The sequence below is a fragment of the Orbicella franksi genome, chromosome 4, assembly GCF_964199315.1.
Source record: "Orbicella franksi chromosome 4, jaOrbFran1.1, whole genome shotgun sequence".
Taxonomy (NCBI): domain Eukaryota; kingdom Metazoa; phylum Cnidaria; class Anthozoa; order Scleractinia; family Merulinidae; genus Orbicella; species Orbicella franksi.
This window is the reverse complement of record NC_138148.1, coordinates 11,756,902-11,775,547: the sequence shown is the minus strand read 5'-3', so window position 1 is coordinate 11,775,547 and position 18,646 is coordinate 11,756,902. Positions and strand designations below refer to the sequence as shown.

General features: G+C 37.7%; 2 protein-coding genes across 2 annotated transcripts; one reads left to right on the top strand and one right to left on the bottom strand.

The window, feature by feature from the left end:
* Positions 1-19: 19 nt before the first annotated feature.
* Positions 20-12,633, bottom strand: LOC145483389 (protein phosphatase 1 regulatory subunit 37-like). The gene is made up of 13 exons (XM_081461894.1): positions 12,113-12,633; positions 9,610-9,707; positions 8,763-8,808; positions 8,039-8,139; positions 7,550-7,669; positions 6,968-7,118; positions 6,046-6,191; positions 5,235-5,357; positions 4,436-4,577; positions 3,666-3,832; positions 2,381-2,948; positions 1,819-1,929; positions 20-1,306 (listed from the first exon to the last, which is right to left on the bottom strand). The coding sequence occupies exons 1-13, from the start codon at positions 12,306-12,308 to the stop codon at positions 1,194-1,196; spliced, it is 2,082 nt and encodes a 693-aa protein (XP_081318020.1). The 5' UTR covers positions 12,309-12,633; the 3' UTR covers positions 20-1,193.
* A 2,167-nt stretch (positions 12,634-14,800) lies between these two features.
* On the top strand, positions 14,801-16,640 carry LOC145484662 (cytochrome c oxidase subunit 7A2-like, mitochondrial). Its single transcript, XM_081463267.1, has 3 exons — positions 14,801-14,951; positions 15,081-15,191; positions 16,151-16,640. Exons 1-3 carry the CDS (start codon positions 14,880-14,882, stop codon positions 16,301-16,303), a joined length of 336 nt encoding a protein of 111 aa, XP_081319393.1. The 5' UTR covers positions 14,801-14,879; the 3' UTR covers positions 16,304-16,640.
* Positions 16,641-18,646: the final 2,006 nt, after the last annotated feature.

Here is an 18,646-nt window from a genome sequence, read left to right as displayed (position 1 = left end):
ACAGGAAAGAGACTACAACAACAATGTGGTTCCACTCGTTTATTTTCACTAAAACAAATTGACATGATGTTTCTTAACGAAAATGTTTCGAGAAAAGCTGTCTTTCGATTAGTGAGCATCCATTTTTTACTAAGTGAAATCGAGAGTAATCTACTAATAGCGAATTAATATTAATACAAATAAATGTATGACCTGCATTCGTACTTACAAATGTTTGAAAAGAAACCTCTTCTAGCATTAATATTTAGTAAGATCTCCGTTGATTGACGGTAATACCAAGATTTACAATAAGATGATAACAATTTGTGTATATATACACTGGCACTGAGCCGCTTTACTTTAAGTTCCAAATCTGAATTCTCCTTAATAATTGCCTATTAATTGCTAGATGACAGTATTGAGAATTCGGTGGAAGATCAAGACATTCAATTAATAGTGATTTTCATTCTCATCAAATCGTGTCTGCTTACAAGGGAGCTATGTCAAGATATCGATATAAAATCATTTTTCCAATACACGACCTTTAAAATTGAAGAAACACATACACCTAAACGAGTCGACTACTAAGGTAGAAAACATACAACTCCAAAGGTGTTAGAATTCACCAAAATGGAGCACAGTTCGTGCAAGGCTAAGACTAAGGAACATCAGGACAGTATAAAATGAGACATCCACCACGTATTAAGCTCTCTTTTAGTTTGTACTAAAAAAGAATTAAGACTTTAATCGTTCTTGGCGATTAAAAGGGTTGGCAATCTGATACTGCATATAAAACAGGAAGCATACAAAAAATTATTTCAACCTTACTTCGCCAGCAAGGTTTACCAAACTGACCACTGTTGTCACGGGTTGCGTGACTCCATGTCACGCAACCACATAAAACGAGGGCAAGGATTTGGCACCGCGAATTACAATTTCGTTGCAAAATTAAAATTAAAATCTTCCCGTTGGATCAAAATAATTTCTTAGTAAAGTAAACCGAGGAAAATCTCGCCCATTTAGAATATTTCCTTGTATTGATCTATAAAACAAATTTGGTAAAAGTTCATATCCAGGCAACAATGATATGCGCCTGTTTTTCAAATATCATAATAAAGACTGCTGGCCATTCCACTTAAAACTGCGAATGAACCATTCCAATTAGTACAATTGCGAATCCCCATATGAACTGTGTTTTTGAACACGCTGTCGCTCTAACCCAATAGGTCTGCTGTGTTACAAGCGCCATTTGGAGACACTGTCGAGGGAGGGGCCGGGATGTTTGTTGCTCCTTTCACGATGCCATCCATCTGGTTGCTCCAGAAATCTGAACGTGATAAAAGAAAAAATATATATCATGTGAAAGAAAAACACGGAATAAGCATCGGTACGGTTGTTACTTCCAGTTACCGCATACAAGATGCGAAAGTTGGTCCATCGCGAACCCGTCTAATCAAATGGGTCCATAGTCACCTCGTTGCATGTCTTTAAGGAACGTCACAAGGAAGCCGCGTTCGTGTATCTTAGTCAGCCTTGCCTTAAAATACAGTTGTGACGACTGAGTGGCTGCATCTTTATCCACTACCGTGTTTTGTACTCTGAAAACCGACATTAACACGTCATTTTGCTCTACCAAATGGCTGACGGAACCCTCAACTACGAATCAGGTTCTCTCTACGCCATCCTGGTAGCAAAATGATGCGGTTGTGATCCTTTTATTAACAGGTGAACCAACAGCGCCTGTTGCGGTCGGGAGAGCTCGTCCTTTGTAGCTAGGTTATAAGAATGGGAAACACTTCGCGTTTTTGCATTATTTTTTTTTTCTACAATGGCACGTACCCTGATTGTTCATGGCGTTGTTTAGGAGCGGATTGTGATTGGCTTCCTTCACAGTTAAACTGGTCAACAACTCAAGTTCCTTTTCAAATTCACCTGCGGACTGTGAAGAATCTAAAGAAATAAAAAAAAAACATTCATGGAAATAAATATAAGTAAAATCTTTCTGACGAACTCTTTTATACCCCATCTTCATTTCCCTGCTTAACTCTTAGACATGGAGAGGGCACACAATGCCCGCGTTTATTTCGAACGTAACAAGCATAAGCTCAACAAATGCTCATCCAAATTTAGCGACCTTTCCTATAAACAAATGCTTTGCTGTCGCGAACTGACCTTTCGTTTCCTTTTCCTGTTTTGCAGAAATTTTATATAAGGTTGCAATTAGATTTGACGAATCCAAATGATAAGATCTTGGGATAATTTCAAAAGTCACTACAGCGCGATTTGACCTCATAATCGACACAAGATCAGCACTGAAAAAAGCCAATTGAAGTTTTGATACTTTGCACATGCATTTCAAGCTAAGCAGTAATAAAGATTAATTCCAGAATTCAATTCATACCTGTTATTTTTCTATCAGTTTGTACCGGCGAAGGGATTAATGGAGCTGTGCCTGGCTTTAACAGAACTACAGAATTACTGGAGTCGTCTAATTCCACAAGAGTTACCCCCTGTACCGGATCACTCAAATCGACCTTCACGCTCGCATCGTTTAAATCCGACGAACAGTTCGAGTTTGACAAATCCACAAGGGGCACAAGATCTTCTTCACTCGAGTTCGAGTCCTGGTTTGGATGTTGTTCCTCGTCTGACACGGCCGTCACCCTGAATCGCGACAGGCCAGGAAAGTCCGCTGTCAATACTTTAAGCTCTTCCGTGATATCTGGAGGATTTTCCAACTGAATCAACTTCGGCGGGCCCGTTGTGGCCTCGTTTTCAAGTGGAGACTCCAATACAGGCACGTGCTCTTTGACATCCTGAATGATACTGTCTGATTCACTGATCCCTCCCTCCTCAGTTTGACTTTCGTTAGCTAGTTCTCTTTCTTCGCGTTCCTTGGCTAAGAGTTTGTTTCTCTGGCAATAGCCGTAGATATCGGCAAGAAGTATTCTCTGGGTTGTTTCCATGCCCTGTTTAAAAAAAAAATAGAGCGAGAATTATTTGTGCCGAGAGCTGTAAGACATGACTTGCATTCTTGAGTTTGTGTTAAGTTATGATGCCTATTTTACCCGCCGACCCACCCTCCTTTCCCCTCCGTACCACATATGAACTCTGGAGGGCGAGGAAACGGGGGGAGGGAGGGGAAGACTATTCCCGTTTCCCATGGCTTTCTCTCCTTGCTTTTGGATGGGCTTTAACTGCAATACAGTCCCTACTTAGAATGATTTCATCGCACGAACCGCGTCCGAAACAGTTCGAAAGGGATTGGGAAGAAACGGCTATTGTGAATCGATATCCAGACCCCTTTGTAGATGTTCTCATGGCTCGTCACGCTCTGCTCCTGTGGGGGACGAGTGAGGAGTGCGTGACGAGCCCAAAGAGCCTGACGAGACCGAAGAGTCCTAGTGTCTGCTTAAGATCCTTATCAATACTTGAAGGGGAAATGACCTGTCTAGCAGTCTAGGTGAGGCTGGCGGCAGTATAAAGTCTTTTTCGTTGTAAGTACATTCAACACCGTCACGTTCGAGAAATAATGTCCTTGTTTTCATAATAGTAAGGAGAATTTGGTGCTACATCAAAGCCACATGCCCAACACTGTGGTTGATGAATTTCTTCATTCTCCTTACTTGTCTGCTTGACAATGTATTGGTATTGTAAGGAGAATTTAGACAATGATAGAGTCTTACCGGCTCTTTTTTGAGCTCCTTATCCAGGTCTATCCGCACAAGGGACTCATTGACCTTCAGTGATAGAGACAGAGCCATCAGTCCACCTACATAAGGTTCATTTTCACGGATGTCCATTCTCAGTAGGGTCTTGCTTTCTGCTATTACTTCAGCGAGGGCTATCATTCCTACAACGGAAACACAGAAAAATACGTCAAAAATACCCACAAAAATATCACTGTGCACTACGTCATAAATAACTCAACAAGTTTTATCCACACTCGTTTGCGTGCTCTTGTTATGTCCTTACGAGCTTAAAAACAAAACAGTAATGAGTACTAAAATATACAATGAAAATACGGCAACGTAAAATTTAACAACAGATCACACTTCCAAAAGATAATCAACTTTCTTTTACTGATGCCAAAGGTTTTAAAACAAGCCTTAGAAGAACTCGGTGGATCATCAATCAATCACATCAATCAAAACTTTATTGACATGTCAATCTCAGCTAGCAGAGGGGAAAAAACCCTCTACTAGCTGGGGACACTTAACGATAATCATATAATAAAAAATACAAATCAAAGAAGCAAAATGATACACTGTAGATGTGTACTATAAAACCTTCCCTAAGTGGACACCCTTTGGGACCTAAAAAGGGGTCCAAATGTAGTGTTTACATTTAGTTTGAACCATGAAGGTAACTGACTATTTATGAGAGGTATTGCCTATGGGAGTTGCCCTTTAGGGTTAAGGTTAGGGTTAGGGGTCAGTGGCTATTTTTCCTGTACCTTCACTTGATATTCTTGTATTTAAAAGACCAAGTCTTTGTAGTGAGTGGTTTCTCAGGAGTCCTTCTTTCAATGTGTGTATTCCCTCATTAGTCAGCCGATTGTGTCCAAGATTAAGAGTTTGTAGAGATCTGGTACACATCTACAAAGATACATTAAACACGGCTACATATTACATGTTGTATTAAATTTCCCCTTATTTGTTTTCTTTTTATTCACCTGCTGCCTATCTAGAACTTAAACTGTTTGGGAAGCTAACAAGAAAAACATCTAGCTGGTTAATTTAGCTTTCCAGCTTGCACTTTAATTTCACTACAGATTGAATCAGTTTATACGCCATTTCAAGATTGCGTAGTTCGAGAAAATATCCTTACCTCCCCCATGGAAGGGGTGATCGACCCCTCACCCATGTCGCAATTTCAATTAAGCTTAATACATTTCTTTAAATTTTTAGGTCTCACACAACCCCCACACCCCAACCCCAGGAAATTCCAATCCCTTTAGTCGGGGAGAGGGGGGGGGGGGGGTAGGGATATTATCTGGATCAGCACATTGTAAAATTAATAACCTAGTAATTATTAATTATATCAATAAGCTCAATGAAGAATTATTAATACACATGTAAATCAAGGAACATAGGAAAACTTTGAAACATAAAACAGCACTGCTAGCAGAAATAAGATCATTATGAGAAATATAATGAGACTAACTACAAGACTGTTAAGTTTATAACCAAATGTTCAGTAGTGTACAGAAACCAATATGGGTTACTGGTACCTAAAAAAAGCAACCAACTTACCAGTGCATTAGCCAGATAACCAACTCCATGGCTCGTAAGTTGAGTGTTCCACAGTACCAGTGTGTGTAGTCCACCATTCTGCTGTTCAGCAAGCCCTTCACATATATGACCTATACCCATGTCCTACAAAAAATGCTTCATCAGAGATTTTTAAAAAAAATGGCTTTCAGAACTGCAGGTACATTTGCACAGAACAATCCGGCTGTAAGGTGTTGTAAGTGAAGCCAATGTGTTGAGCACTGCAGAAACCCAGTTAACATGGCCTGTCAGTTGTCTTGATCAGAACTGCTTAAATGAGAGCAATTTTGCTGCCAACCATAAAAAAAATCTATTTAGCACTCAGGGTGAAAGTTTGGGAGTTCACTTACTGAAGAGAGGGCACTTAAATTTGTTTACATTTATATTTTTTAACCAAACATGAAACTACAAACAGTGAACTTGGTTTGTTCTGCTCCAGTGGCTTTATGGAACTGTACCAATAGGCCAAGTTCGATAGATCAATATTCTAAAATGGCTCCGAGGCTTTCAGGACAGATGTCTATGTTTGGTGGTGTTTCTTTGTATCCAAGTCTCTTTTGGGAATTGGAAGATGAAGGAAACTTGAAAACCTTGCAATTTTGACCCGAAAGCCTTGAATCGTTGTTAGAATATTGATATATGGAATGTGGCCTATTTGAAAAATTGAAAACAAATCATTCTTGACTTAAAACTACACTAAACTTGGTACACCAGGTAAACATATTAGAAGACGGTTGCATAATTATTGTAAAGTAAGCTTATCTGAGTTAAATTATTTTACAAACAGGTTTACCTGCAAAGGGTTATTTCTTAAATCTAACAACTGAAGATGTTCATTGCCCTTCAGCATGGCACCTAATGACTGTCCATCACATGATGATAGCTTGTTATCCCCAAGGAACAAGTCTTTGAGATTACGGTTGAACTTCACTGCACTTGCTGTATAAGTTTAATAAGTGAAATGAGAGAGAAAAGTCAAAGATGTAGTCGCTGTTATTAATTCTCAACTATTTTATTGCAGCAGCAAATTGAGAGATATTTAATTTTTTAACACAAGGCTTGCAACATAGCACTTTACTTTGTTGATATCACTGTGATATTTGTGCTTTGGTCTTAAGTCAAGTTTTACAACTCACGCAAATGATACATTGGAGTGACGCGAATAAGTAAGTGTCAGGAACATAACACATTATGTCACTGATGTGAAGTTTATATGAAATAATTCATATATGAACTGCGGTTGTAGATGAAAGTGAAGAATGATCATCGCAGTTAATTTTCCAATTTAAGCAATTGGAAAGAAGAAGCCTGAAAAAATCAGGGCTTCAACAGGATTCGAACCCGTGACCTCCGCAATACCGGTGCGATGCTCTACCAACTGAGCTATGAAGCCACACATTGGGAGCGAGGCCAGTTACAACAACACTTGGCTAGTAACAAAGGGTTTTGGCTAGTAACATCTTAGAAGTTATCACTAGCCACTAGGCTAGTAAGTTGTGATAGATAGTGAGTAGCATAGTGTCTGTGAAGAGGATATTCACTCTTGATTTTGAGGAGGGCACAGCCCAAGTCAACTTTCTTGTGATATAAATACAGAGCTCATAATCTATTTGTTAGAAGGAGAAACACCCACAACTTAGCTCTGCTAAGGACTTTATAGCTATAGGTGCTAACTGCATCCATGACATGAACTGAATTACAGGTATTTGACGTACCCAGCAGGAACAGTGGTCTCCCAGAAAGGTTGGCACACTCCATGTGCAACACAGTGAGACAGCAGTCCAGCCTTATGGATCGTCCCAGCAGTGGAAGAGCTTGCTCTGTCCACACTGTGTTACGTATGTCCAAGTATTGAAGACATGGAGTCTGAAAAGAATAGGAAAGGTCACCTTCAAGTTACACACTAACAAAATTCCACACACAGGGCTTGTACCCTTTCTTCAGAAACAAATTTCCAGGATTTTCCCAGGATTTTTCCACGACTTTTCCAGGACTCTAAAATTCAGTTTAACCCTTTCACTCCCAAGATCACAGTGTTAATTTTTCTTACTGTCTGCTATATTTTTCTTTATATATTTTTCTTACTGTCTGCTATTTGCTGTCTCGTATTTTTTACTTGAGTTTAACAGATTTCCAGAACTTTCCAGGACCAGAAGCCCTTTTCCAGGACTTTCCAGTCCTGGAAAGGGCCATTATAATAAAATTCCACAACTTTCCAGGTTTTCCAGGACCCATACAAACCCTGCACACATGAACAACAAAGAAGCTATGTGAGTAGCAGTGATGATCTTTGTTACCTTCTTTAAAGTCCTACTAAGAGCCTGCCATCCTCTTATCTTTATCTTGCTATTGTAGGCCAAGTTAAGTTTACATGTCGACTTGTAGAACTCCATCATTTCCAGCAATGAAACAGCACCCTTACAAAAAACAATTTGAGTCAACAACAAGTCAACAGTGAGGTTGTAAAATTTATGGCATATCTACATGTAAAAGGTAAACAACACATTATAACAAAAATATTCAAATCAAAACACTAATTAAAAACAGTTTTGATGACTCCATCCTTACTAAAAATGTTTTATTATGAAATCAATATTCTACCCTTTCCTAGCCTTTCACATCTCACATTTATATCTTTGCTACTGACAGAAAATGTATATGTAATACTGTAATGTTAGTAAAACTTCAGTTTGGAATTAACAGGAATTTTGCAGTTAAGCAGACGAACTATAAATCATACAGTGTCATGTACATATGACAAGATTAATGTTCTGACATGTACTCACATCATCTTCAAGTCCTGTATTTTCAAGATCTAATGTCTTGGTTCTAACTCTTCTGAACACTTCCTCAAGGGCTTCACAGTTTCGTAAGTCAAGTTTAACACCTGAAATAAAAGTACGAAGCAGTTGTTAACATATTATCACTTGACAGTCTACAGTTAACTCTACATACTACTCATTTTCATACTTCGTCATGGCTTACAATTAATAACAACATGCACGTGTATGCATGTACATTCTTGTCTCTGGTGTTCTGCCACAACTGTCATTACCTCAATAATGGCAATGTAATAACTTTGATAATAAACTTCATATACATGTAAATATATATAAATTACAATGTAATATCATAGATTACTGGTGATAAGCCCCTTCTGCTGATGAAAAGAATGTTGTGTAATATTAGCACCTATACTGATTCTATCCTAAATACATATGTCTAACAATAATATGAAACCTTTTGCCATGGTATACATCTCGCAATGGAGTGATTGTCAATACAGTGTTAGTAGAAGTGCATTTTAATTACAGTTCAAAAGCAACTTATAATGTTTAAAAAAAATAAATAGGTAAATAAAATTATTACAGTTCCAAGCCTGATATGCACATGAAGCCAGCTCACTGAGTTATAAGAGTCACCCAAGATCCCCTTTTGAAATATATAAAGACAGAGATTTATATACAACTGACATTTTCCACTATCATCCAAAAGCAACCCCTCTCTTACCTCTTAAATCTATAACATCGATTCTGTCCTGAAAACTCTCACATGCCTGACAAAAATATAGCAAATTTCCAACAGTTAATATAATTTTAAAAAAATTAGTTTAATACACTCTAGTATCACAAGTCTTAACACCTTACAAGTAGCTTTCAGGAAATAGGCAACTCTTGAGAGTTCTATAGCATGATCAGTTTTAATCAGTTTTTAAACAATATTACAAAATAGCCCAAAGAAAATATGTGAGTGCACCGATTGGTTTAAAATGGCGTTTCTATATTTAAGCTCAATAAAAGCACAGAACTAGCTCGAGCTGTTGACATAATGATGGCGCTAGCAAAGAGAATTTACATTTTGATGATCAATGTACATAAGTTTTTTCCTTGTTTTGTCTGCAGAATTTTCTAAGAGAAAAAAAAAGACATGTTCTCCGTGCTCCTATTGAGTGACACATGTAGAAACACTAGAGGAAATTTGCCCAGGACAACTTGAAAAAGCTGTGGGAACACTCACCTATCAGCTTGTGTTCCCACAGCATATCTTGTTCTCCCAAGCTTCTACTCACATGTTTCTATAACTTGATAGAAACATTTCTATTTCTCAATTGTAAATATGACTGGAAGTAAATCACCAAGTAGCTGAATGGGGCCACATTTTTGGCAGGTGGGCCTGCAAAATTGACCTCCAGTCTCAATTCCCCTTGGTTGCTCTCTTCCTAACTGTCAGCCAAGGGGAAAAAAGACTCCAGGGACAAGAGCATTTAATAAGGTGCAGACCCCCCAAAAAAGAGGTGAAAAAAATTATACAGTGTATGGATAATTTACAAAATGGTGCAGAAATGGAGCATGATTACCTCAAGCTGTTTTATGAGTTTTTCACATGGCTTGATCTTTAATCTGGTGCATGTGTTCCTGTAGGCATCAATCACCTCTTTGCTGCTGTGATGACCAGCTAAAATAAACACAAACTCTGGAACATTAGATATACTAAACCTTATGTGACATACCAACTGTGCATTGTACTTGTCTGATTAAGCTTTCATGTAGATAACTTGTTGACAACCCCAGTAACAGAAAAGACACAAAGAAAAATGACTTTATTGCTCCAGAAAATAAATTATCCACACCCAAGAAGATTTTGGTTTTATTTTAAAAAACATTCTCCCACCCATCTGGAAATTCTAGTTTACTGAAATTGCCAAAGATAAAGAGAAGGGGTGGGCGAATAAAAGCCCTTAGCGACTCTTGATCTCATGTCAAATTCTCCTTTTTTCGTAGAAGGAAGCAAAAAACAATTTGCTTGGAGAATATTGCACAGTCCATCAGATGTCACCTAGGGTCTTTTTCCATGCACAAAATCAAGTCGTCTTTTTCATGAGGTGACACATCATTCAATAAATTTTAAGCCCATCAAGCATAAGAAAAATGGTTTCTTCCCACCAGAATCTCACTTTAGGCATGCAGCACACAATCATGTGACACATCAAGCAAAAAAAAGAAACCAGTTGAAAGTAACCAGTGTAATTATACCTCAAAGGGTGGAAACATTAATGAAATAGCTTCCATTTCACTGAAGCAATGTAGAGTTACACATTCAAACTTGTTCATGAGGGTTATTTATTAGCCAGAGCTGTCAGAGTCACTGTAAGGTGTACCTAACGAAATGAACTTAGAGAGAAACTTACAAATGCACAAAAAAAATGAACAGGTGTTAAATTAGTACTTTTTGTTTGTTCCCATGTCAGACTTTTAAAAAAAAATGGATTACAGTTACTAATGGAAGCAGGGAGTGAAAAATTTCATTGGGATGACCAAACGTGATGAATGTGTCCAAGGAACCTTAAAAGCATCAGCCATTTCCATTTGCAAGGTTTGTTTATTGTGGGAAGTCAGCTCACATGCTTGTTATTGATAAAATTGGAAATTATCCCAGTGACTTCATGAAGCAATAAACAAAATTATAAATATACAAATAATGATAAGCTTGCAGTAAACTTGGCTTAAAGCCTCTTCACTGTGATAGTGGGGTTGAACTTTTAATCATTGCATAATTGCTTTAAGTTACATCTGATATGCAAAACTATTAATCAACTGAGATAAGACAAAAAACTCACCAACCTGCTACAATTGAGGCAGAAAAATTGTAAAATATAGCAAAATTTTGCTACTTGAAACACCTGGTTATTTTTAATTCTTTCAAGTACTTTTATCTTGCAGCAACAGAATTGCATGTAGAGTTACTTAAGGTGAGTTTCAGAAGAGGTCATTTTGATAATAATTACAGGTTATTGTATTTATTTGGGGACGATAAAGGACTGCCATAATTGATTGAGAAGCAGTCGGCAAGATCCTTGAATAAGTCAAACAAACTAATATACTTCACTTTTTCATAATCAAGAAAATCCTTTTACAAAAAGGGTAAATTCAAAGGATGTTTTCAATCATGTTTTGTTAAATTAAAAGATGTTATAATTATGCAACAATGTCATATGACAGTGATTGCACTTTCTGCCTTTTTTTTGCTATTTATTCGACAACTCTGTAAGTGGTCTGTCATTTTCTTGATCACTTCAAAACAGAAAGTACGATAATATCGAAAGTGAAGTTTTGAATTTCCATAACTTTAGGTCAAGGTCATAATTTGATACATCTCAGAACTATATTTTTTGTATCACCATTCCTCGATCTTGGAAGGGCTTTTTCACAATTTTATCTAAAACCAAGGTCGAAGTGCAACGTTATAACGATCTTTAATCATTCTTCCAATATGATCTACATATAATAAACTTAAATATTAAGCTTACCTCTGCTAGTGAAAACAACATTTTAAACGCTTAAATAAAATGCACCACCGGAAATTTTCCATTAAGATATCACGTTTGTTTTCTTTTTTCCCTACTACCATCTACGATTTCGCAAAGAAGTCTCGAAAATTTAGTGGCGTTTCCATTAGGTATATGAACCTTGAGTTGAATTTTATAAGGAGCTTCAAACAGCAAGAAATTTGTTTTCATTTACAGCCCACCATTGGTGGCTAAAAAATTTTTAACCGCGCCGGGTGCTGGATCCATATGTACAAGTAATATACAATGGAGAAAATTAAAACACTCACCTTTGGACAGTTATCGCTTGCAGAAATACCTAGAATATGTTTTCACACATCTCGAGAGGAGATATTAAATCGCGCTAAATGACGCTAACAGGTACAAAGCACGAAGACCAATATTTACGTTTCGCACTGTCAATCGAGAGGGTAAAAGCCCTTTGAACAAACCAATTTTTATAAGCTTAAAGCTTATATTTTTCCTGTATTAACATTCGTAAGAATATCGCAATTATTGAACACCAAGAACTTACCATTTTCCCAAGGATCAACTGGATCTAGAGCCCGGACAAGAAGGGCATCGTCTGGAAAAGAAACCTTTCTCGATAATTTCTTCGCCCGACCACTTCGGTGATTCCGACAGGCAGCTTCACGTACGCCTCCTTCTCGACAGTGCGAGCCACCTAATGTCCCTTCTTCCGATGCCAGAACATCCTCGCCCTGTTCCATAATTATTCATGGCTTTAAAATTGAATCCATTATTACTGAATAGAGATATAGTAAAGGCAAGCAGACTTCCTGTTTTCCAGCACTGAGATTCAACTTCTCGAAGGAGCCATGTTGAAAAACACCCACGCCGTGGGGAATTGGGTACGAATCATTCGCGCTTAGCGCTTTCTCGCCGACCGCCGAAACGTGTCCGTGAAGCGTGATAACCCGTGAAGTAACCTCATTCCAGAATGCAGCAACATAATCATGCTCGTTTTCTTTGTGAATTGATTTTGACAATTCCTAACTTAAATTTAATTGACCTCCCACCCTATAAATATAAGTGTAGTCACCTCAAGGGCTAGCGTGCATGCATTTGCTTCCGATCTGCCGGGGTATATCATATTATTTCGATGCTAAGGAATACTAGCTATAAGAATCGTACAGCCCCAGGCCATTATTTTTCCACCGCACGAGAATAAATGATAGGTTTCAGTAGAATTAAGATGAAAATAAATAAGGCTGGGGTTAACATGAATGCCGTATTTTGGCTGGGTGTTATGTTTTTAACGCAAATATCTCGTTTACGTTTCAAGCAATCAAAAATCTCTTACCTCATCCCACATATCTACGTTTTGGGCTGTTTTGTAAATTTTTGGCGATTTTTTGGTACATTTGGGAAAAATTAGTTTTTCTCAAAGGATTAGCAAAACTTATGGAAATAGGAAAATTTGAAGATTTGATGTTGTTTTAAAAATAGAATTTCAAGTTAAAAATTGGTAGACGTACACCAGACAGTTGTCCACCAACCCGGGGTGCCCTTTCGGGGGCGTTCAACTGTCTGGTGGTGTTCCAAAACTTTTTTTTTTTTCTTTTTAATCCCTCTTTAAACTTCCTTAACTTTCACTTAGATTTAGGTAGACCCCCGCCTTAACTGGAATAAATTAAATCAACTTTATTTGTGGCTTAATTTTATAACTAGGCTTGACTAATTTCGTGTCCAGATCTTTTCCGGCCAATTGCGGGAAAGATCCTCCTCTCCTATTGTACTTGATATCTTTTCCGTGTTTCTGTCTTTTAGTATAAGTCTACTAGCGTTCTATCACGAATGCCGTTTGGCTACGCTACTCGCTAGTGTGCGGTTGTTAACAAAATGGCTCCTACTTCTTAGCGTTCTCGAAGTGTCTGTGAAGAGGATTTAGATAAAGGTATGAACGACTAGGAGATTTATACTAAAAGAATTAGATTATTCGCTCTGACATTCCTATGCATGATAGCTGACGAGGGCGCAATCACCCGATGGAAATCTCGAGCTCATGATCTAATAGGCCTAATCACACTTTTCGCGCCATCCCAGTGCCAGTTAGGCAAGGAGGGGGGCATTAGGGTCTATTAGAAGCCGCAAAACCTTAGAAAAAATCATCCGAAACCGCAAACTGCGAAAAAAAATTCGATCAAAACCGAAACGGTATACAAATCGTCAAAATAAAAAAAAAGTTCACATCCCAATCATTAAAACTCTAGTCCATCTGGTCTGATATGATACAATGGTGACAAGTGGATATGCATTCCTCTCATGCAACAACTTCTAGCATTTCGTGGCCATTCGAGATCAGTTGAGGCGCATAAAATTGTCGCTCAGATCGAAGAGAAACCGGAACACAAATAGGAAAAACGGAAAACCAAATGCTAAAAATCAAAAATCAGCAAACCGCAATGAACACCAAAACCTAAAACCCGAAGCCTTTTGCCACCTAAAAACAAAAAAAAAAGATCTAAAAATATAGCCAAAACCACAAAATCGAAAATTTCAACGCCCCCCTCGCAAAGCGGTCAGAAATTACAGCGTTTGTAACTTGAATTTTGTTCAACTTAAGAATCGAAACTTTATCCCACTCAGGGTAGCAGATCGTATTCATTAAATTCAAAGATCGACGTAGCTGGGCTAGAAGACGCTCAGTTAACTTTTATTTGTCTATTTTTTTTCCCGCGAACCGCGTCTGATCCACCCAGCCAAATTTACAGGCAAATGAGTGGAAAATTAGAAAAATTGTCTGAGCGTCTTGATCTAGCCAGGCTACATCCTTTAAACTTGGTGAATACCATCTTCTACCTGACATTTTAACGATGCGATTAACAAATTGTGTAAAATTCAATTTTTGAAAAAGTTACGGCCATCGGATTCCCATACAAACACTCTAATTTCTGACCACTTTGCCTACCCGTCAAGATGGCATCGAAAACCGTGATTAGGCCTACTGTTAAATAGAAATGCCTTTTCTAACCAATAAGCGCCCACATTTTCTTTGCAATTTGGTTTATTTTCTAAACGTTTATAAGCTGACATAGGCACGTATACATAAGAGTACAGAAAGTCGAATTTTAAAGAAACTGAAAATAAAAAAAAAAAAAGAGAACAAAAATACCAAAGTAGAAAACTATCAAGAGAAGATGACATAACTGTCAGACTTGATGTATTTCACTCTGCACTGTTTATGGAGAATTTTCACGTCCGTTACATGGACAGGCAATGTGTTTACCCATACCTCTTTGCACAATTAGTTCCCTTGGACGCCATCTTGCATTTTGCTGATGTTCTACAAACAGGGTTCTTTTGCGGGCAGAATCGTGCCCACTGAAGCTAGTGCTGCTTATCAACCTCAGGTAGGCTACTAAAAAAGTAATTTTTTTTCATACTGTTTACATAGTTTTGATGTATTTATTAGTCTGAGATCACTAAATTGATATTAACAGACATGAAGCTTTGAACATGTAGATATATATTTTCACCAGGGACTTGGAGGCTTAAGAGAGGTTAAAGGACCAGTTATTGAAGTGCCAATGTCTTCATCTGCTGCCGGTACGTCTCCAAACACAGTTCGATACTGGCAGGAAACTTTCAAGGTAAATGAATAGCCCTGCATTGAGACCATTCTAGACTGCATAACCGTGTGTCCGCTGTTCTAAGCTACATGTATAAGCTTATCAGTTCATACATGTACAACAATTAAGCTAATATCAATTTAATTTGTGGCCCAGTTAATTACGTACACGGAAGGAAAATAAGCTAATGCCGATTTGAGACCCAGTTAACTGCAAATATGTACAACAAATAAGCATATCAATTTGTGTTCCAGTTAACTACGTAAAGTACATGTACATGTACAACTTCACCTTTGCGATATCCACACATCTTTTTTTACTTTTGCCATCAGAAGAAAGTGATCATATATTAATTTAAAACAGTGCACCTCAAGCAACTCTTACACTGTGTGCTTTCTAAACTTCCAGCGTGCATCATTATTCAGTGATGTGTGCTGAAGCATTAATCAATTTTTAATTTGTATGAAGCTTTGCAATGAAACCCTCCCTGCTTCAAATGTTATGAGTCCTGCACAAATGTAAAGGGTTTTATTTTTTCAGTGTATATGTGTTTTATTTTCATTCTTTCACTTTTGACATCTCATCCCCTCACTACTTACAGCTGTAGCACTTTCATAACATTTGAATACTAATTTTATACATTACAGTATGTTCATGTCAGATGGGGAAATCTGGCTATAAATGGCTTATTTTGTACATCAGCTGTGATGAATATGCTGCATGTCCAGGTGCAATTTTTGCCTGGCTCTTGCATAGCTGACAAACTTATTGTTTAATCTTTTACATGCATTTCTGTTTTTGGATTGTGCATGATAAGATTGTGTTATATAGTTATTTTATTGCTAGTTTCTTTGAATGCATATTTTTATGTAGTCTTTCAGGTTGAACGCAATGTCGGATTTTATGGATTTAAATGTTCAAAACATTTGACCAAGGGCTTAAGATTTCATTCACCTCACAAAGTTGTTTTGTTTTGACAGAAATCTAAAGCCCCAGTATACCTACTGAAGGGCTCCAGAGATGTGATCATATACAGGGGCCTTATGGGCACTGGTTTAGTGGGACTAGGCTATGTCGCCTACACCATCTACATGATGGCAACTGGGAAAATGAAAAAACAGGAGAAATCATAGTGAAGGGGATTCTGTGTTCTTCTTTTCATCAGTTTTGGAAGAACTGTCATATTTGCTTTGAATAGTCTAAGTTAATTGCTGTAAGCTTCATTGTATAACATTGGTGCCTTATATTAGTCGTCATGGTACTACCAGGGTCTGTAAAGCTAATGAATTGCGATTTTTATAATACCAGTAAATTGTTGAATACAAATGCATGTACTGTTGTTATTTGGAAATATTTGACCACGTAAGAAAACCTCATGTTTTCAAGAAATGTTATTAATGATAAAGTACTTTTGTATTGCATATACTCTGCCTTATTAGTTATTCCAATAAATTGTCATCTTTTATCTCATGCATTTGTTTTATAATTAGTTGAGAGTACTTACATGATTTATTATCCTTCAAACTTTTTTCGCAACACGTGCAGTTTTGAAAATTGGGAATATCACTTTGATATTCGCCAGTTTTAACTGGGGCATATTCAGTCATGCAATGCATTTGAGTTAAAATGTATGATGGATTTTAATAATGGATAGCTGATGCATTCAAGGTCACTGTTGATTCTATGTAAACACAAAGTCTGACTTAAAGCCAGGGACCCTGGCTACTGAACAATTATTCCATGCACGCACGTTGGATATGAAATGGTAGAAAGCCAATGGCGAGTGTAGCGTAGTGCAGAGTTGGCCATAACCATCTTGTATCCAACAAGCACTAGTGGAATAACTGATCCTTGATCTGGTGATCTGTGATCCTGTTTTTCAAGGAACCCACAATGAACCGGTTTGTCAAAAATGGAATGGTGAATTTCGGTTGGAATATTCCGACTGACTGAATAAGTGGACCACCTCCAGAGATGATCCTGAATATTCTGGTTGGAATAAAACCAAAATGGATCTTTCCATTTGATTTCCGACCGAAATTTCCAGTATCTTTGGCATAGTGGAAGCACCCTTGGATGATTGAAAAGGTGACCAAATGCTGTTTGCTGTTTTTTACAATATTAACCCATTGACACCCAGCAATTTTTGAGAATAAATGCATTTTTTGGACATTTTGTACATTTCCAGCCTGGTTGTGAGCCAAATTAGTTCTAATCTACCCAAAAAGGCATTTGACCTACTATTGGGCTTGCTTCCAGTTCAAGAATTCCCGAGAAAGCATCATCATTCTTACCACAGAGTAGCCGAGAGTACTGGTTAAGGGAAATTTTGCTCCGAGTCTTTCACTCACATGTTGTGCATATTCCAGGTTCGATTGACCCAATTTGGGTATCATTGGAAGGATCTTTTCCTCCTACAGAACCTGAATAAATTTAAGTGTGATGCCAATTTTGGTCAAAGGTGATGACGTCAGAAGTGGAACAAAGGCCAACGCTCTTAATGGCCAGTTACGGCCGGCACAGGCGTCAATGTGAAATCTGAAGTATCCGAAATGCTTTGTCAGGAATAGCATGTTTATAGCTCTAAAACAAGTTACTCAAGCCATTTTTCTTGACAAAGTTTGAAAATATCGGAATGTTTATTTTGCATTGGTAAAGATGATCATTACGGCGAGCTTTTCTTAACAAAATAGCAGTCGACTAGGCGTCAATACAAAAAATATTAAATCAACAACTTTGTTTGCTGTGGTGAACAAAAAAGTCACCAAATGAGGTATGTTTTCACAGGATGTTTTTCAATACCCCAAGAGACCTCGCGTCTTGGACACAGAAGTCAAGGAGAAGTGAAGAGGACCAGATCTTCATTCTACAGGTGCTGCACAAATATTTACTTGCTGGTCCTTTTTGTTTACAGTGGATTGAGGTTTTCATATAAATGATACGCTCATGGACAAGACTATCAGACTTATTTTACATCTTGCAGTTCGCAAATTACAATCAAAGCACTCCGACAGACATCAGATTTCATCTGTCATTTCAGAGAACACCGTATCAGAAAAGCACAAAGAAAGCTCAGCAACTGCAGCGGATGAGGAGTGATCGAGGTAAACTGCGTGTCGTTGATGTACAAACGTTTACGCCTGATCAGAGTTGGAGATTCAAAATACATAAGCACTACGTAGAGAATTTACTTAGCTTTTAGGTCCAGAGCAACTCATTAGTATTATTATTTTTGGGAAGTTCTTGTGCAGTGTGAAAAGCTTAAAATTCTCCTAACTAAAATTGAACATTTGAAGCATTATTAAAGCCGACTTCAATTAAGTATTACTGCTCGCAAAGAAAAGATTATTGATAATTTAAGCTAATGGGCGGTTTTGATACATTGTAAAGAGCTGATACGAATGTAACTTAATGAAACTTCTCAAACTCAAGTTTAATCAATGCAAATCATGACCGTGACGGCGTTTCGACACCTG

Coding starts and splice junctions, on each gene's coding strand:
- LOC145483389 (XM_081461894.1), bottom strand. CDS start 12,308: ATGGAACAGGGCGAGGATGTTCTGGCATCGGAAGAAGGGACATTAGGT. Junction 9,708..12,112: donor AGTTGATCCTTGGGAAAATG/GTAAGTTCTTGG, acceptor TGTTTATTTTAG/CTGGTCATCACAGCAGCAAA. Junction 1,307..1,818: donor CAACGCCATGAACAATCAGG/GTACGTGCCATT, acceptor TATCACGTTCAG/ATTTCTGGAGCAACCAGATG.
- LOC145484662 (XM_081463267.1), top strand. CDS start 14,880: ATGTTCTACAAACAGGGTTCTTTTGCGGGCAGAATCGTGCCCACTGAA. Junction 14,952..15,080: donor GTGCTGCTTATCAACCTCAG/GTAGGCTACTAA, acceptor TATTTTCACCAG/GGACTTGGAGGCTTAAGAGA. Junction 15,192..16,150: donor ACTGGCAGGAAACTTTCAAG/GTAAATGAATAG, acceptor TTGTTTTGACAG/AAATCTAAAGCCCCAGTATA.